Source organism: Pteropus vampyrus, unplaced genomic scaffold (assembly GCF_000151845.1).
Source record: "Pteropus vampyrus isolate Shadow unplaced genomic scaffold, Pvam_2.0 Scaffold235, whole genome shotgun sequence".
Classification (NCBI taxonomy): Eukaryota; Metazoa; Chordata; class Mammalia; order Chiroptera; family Pteropodidae; genus Pteropus; species Pteropus vampyrus.
The window spans coordinates 737765-740131 of NW_011889016.1; the positions used below are offsets into that span (position 1 = coordinate 737765).

Here is a 2367-nt window from a genome sequence, read left to right on the forward strand (position 1 = left end):
TAGAATCCTACACGCTGACGAGGGACTGTCACCCTCAGAAGCTGGCTAACGAGTGCGCTTGTTCAGGATTGCAGTTGTCAGAAATAACTTTATCCGCCGATCCGCATGGCGACCAGTCCTGACTGACAGTCACTGGCGGCTCGGAGCCTCCACGGTGCATGCCCCACCCACGGGCGCAGGGCCACGCACGCACCTGGGAGGTGGGTGGGCCAGGAGCCCCCGTGCCCACCACGTCATGTACAATTCTGCCACCGTCTGTGCCAGTGACTCCAGACCCCTCTGCGTACTGACTTGTGGGTAGCCTCCTTTGCCACCACAAAGGCACACTGCGGCAGAGGGAAAGCTCCGGGTAACAAACGGGGCCTCCGGTGTCCTCCGTGGGGAGGACGCCCGGGCACCCGGCGCCCAGCAGAGCCCAGGACACGAGTGCGCGTGGGCCACGAGGTGTGAGGACGCCCCCGGGCAGGGTCATGGCGGAGGAGGCAGCTGGCACGGAAGCAGTGCCCACAGGGCACATGGGGAAGGAACAGCCACGGCCGTTTCACAGACGCGGATGTGGAGGCCGCGCGGGGCCCGGCTGGACCCTGCTCTGACGCCTTGTCCAGGCTCCGCCAGAGCCGGCGGCCAGTGGAGGCCGCCCGGGAGCTCTGCGCCCTGAGCACCGGTCCTCACGCTGCTTAGAACAAAAGCTCTGGGCCCAGCAGGGGCCCGAGAAAGGCTCCGGATCCACGAAGCCGGCGACTCCCCCACTGCTGCCCCCAGCCCTCGAGGCAGACGTGTCCTGGAGTACGAGCTGCTGACACGGGCCGCCTCACACCAACACGCCAGGACGGACACGTGAGCGGGGGCCACCACGTCCGGCCTCACGAAAGCGGGACTGTCACCTAGAAACCCCGCGCACGCAGACGCCTAGATGACCTCGAACTCCCCCGACACGGGCCCTGGGCAGGTGCTCACCAGCTGGTTTGGGTACCGCAAGACCACGGGCTGGACGGGCACACCCGGGATGAAGGCGCCTGCAGAGAAAGGACACGAGGGACGTCACGCCTCGTGGCCACAGATGCGGCCGGGGCTCCTTGCGCCTCCCACGGGCCTTGCTGGCCGGCAGTGCCCGGCGGGGTCCCCACGTCTGTGCTGGCAGAAAACGGGGCGACGGCCCCACCGTCAGGCAGCAGACGGAGTGCCTCCGGGCTGCTGTGCACTCGGGGGGAGCACCGGGCGGCGCTGCTGGGAGTGAGGGTCTCCCCCACTTTCCCGAGGAGGAAAGGGTATAAGGAAACGACGAACCAGGCTTGAAGGTGATCAGGCAGGTCCTGTTGGTGCACGTCCCCTCTGGGAAAATCATAATCTGGAAATGAAAGGAAACAGCGTTGGGCACGAAGGGACACAGCTCCGGTCCACGGGGCCTGAGCCCCGCCGGCTTCGCTGCTGCTGACGCGGTTTTGACACGTCCCCGATTTCAGCTGCGCGAGCTGACGTGCGGCACGGAAGACACCTGACTTCCTGTCCAGCTCTGACCGGGGGCCGGCAGACAGGCCCTCGTGGTCTCCGCGCGGCATTGTCGCGAGGCCCACATGACCGCACAGAGTGCAGTGCTGGCGACCGAGCCACAGCGTGGAGCGGCTGCAGCCGTGGACAGAGCCCTCGGCCGAAGGCCCCCGGGTGGGGCGCAGGGCCCCGGGCAGGCGCATGGGCCTGGGGACCTGAGCCAGCAGCCGGAAACCCCGCGGCGTCAGCAGCTTGGCCGCACCGCCGGCACCCCACGGCCAGCAGCGGGGCGCCAACCTCCCCACCCCTGGGGATCACGGGCCCCGAAGGCGGGAACACCTCCTGGTGGCACGGGGCGGCGAGGGCCCGGCAGGAACGCTGGGGAGGAGCGGGGCGGCGGCCAGGGCACCCCATGCTTTCCGAGTGGCCACAGCCAGAGCCCAGTGGCACTTCCCGCTTCTCAGTAAATAAAGGCAGCGTGAGTCACACTCACCCTGGGCTGATGCCGGCCAGGGCCGCAGCCTGACCCACACCAGTGGCTCAGCCTGGGACGGACGCCGACGCGGGTGAGGCCGAGGGGAGCGGCCCTTCCCGGCTCAGAACTTACTGAACCTTAAAATCTCAGAGCCGAAAGCACCCGATGTTCAGCACGATCTGGGATTTGCACACTCGGATTGATGCGCCCGACCGCGCCCAGCCCCGGGCAAGGCCGGTGCCACCCTTTTGCTTCCCTGCTCCGTCCCCAGCTGACAGCCTGAGGTGTGAACGTGCCCAGGTGCGCGCAGCCCGCCTTACCTGTGGCCACCTGCCGCCCGACTGAGCCCGTCTCTTGATCTCCTCCACGGTCCTTCTGCGGGAATCCTGGTCCAACCGGGACAC

The 2367-nt window shown here is 67.7% G+C and overlaps 1 protein-coding gene across 1 annotated transcript in view; it reads right to left on the minus strand.

Annotated features, from left to right (window-relative positions):
- LPCAT1 (lysophosphatidylcholine acyltransferase 1) overlaps positions 1-2367 on the minus strand; it is a gene marked incomplete at its 3' end in the record, with an annotated part of 24266 nt that overhangs the window by 10013 nt on the left and 11886 nt on the right. Inside the window, exons 4-5 of the mRNA XM_023519757.1 lie at positions 1288-1348; positions 926-1016 (exon numbers count right to left, since the gene is read on the minus strand). Coding sequence (XP_023375525.1) covers positions 926-1016; positions 1288-1348 — 152 coding nt within the window. The remainder of the gene's footprint in view (positions 1-925; positions 1017-1287; positions 1349-2367) is intronic.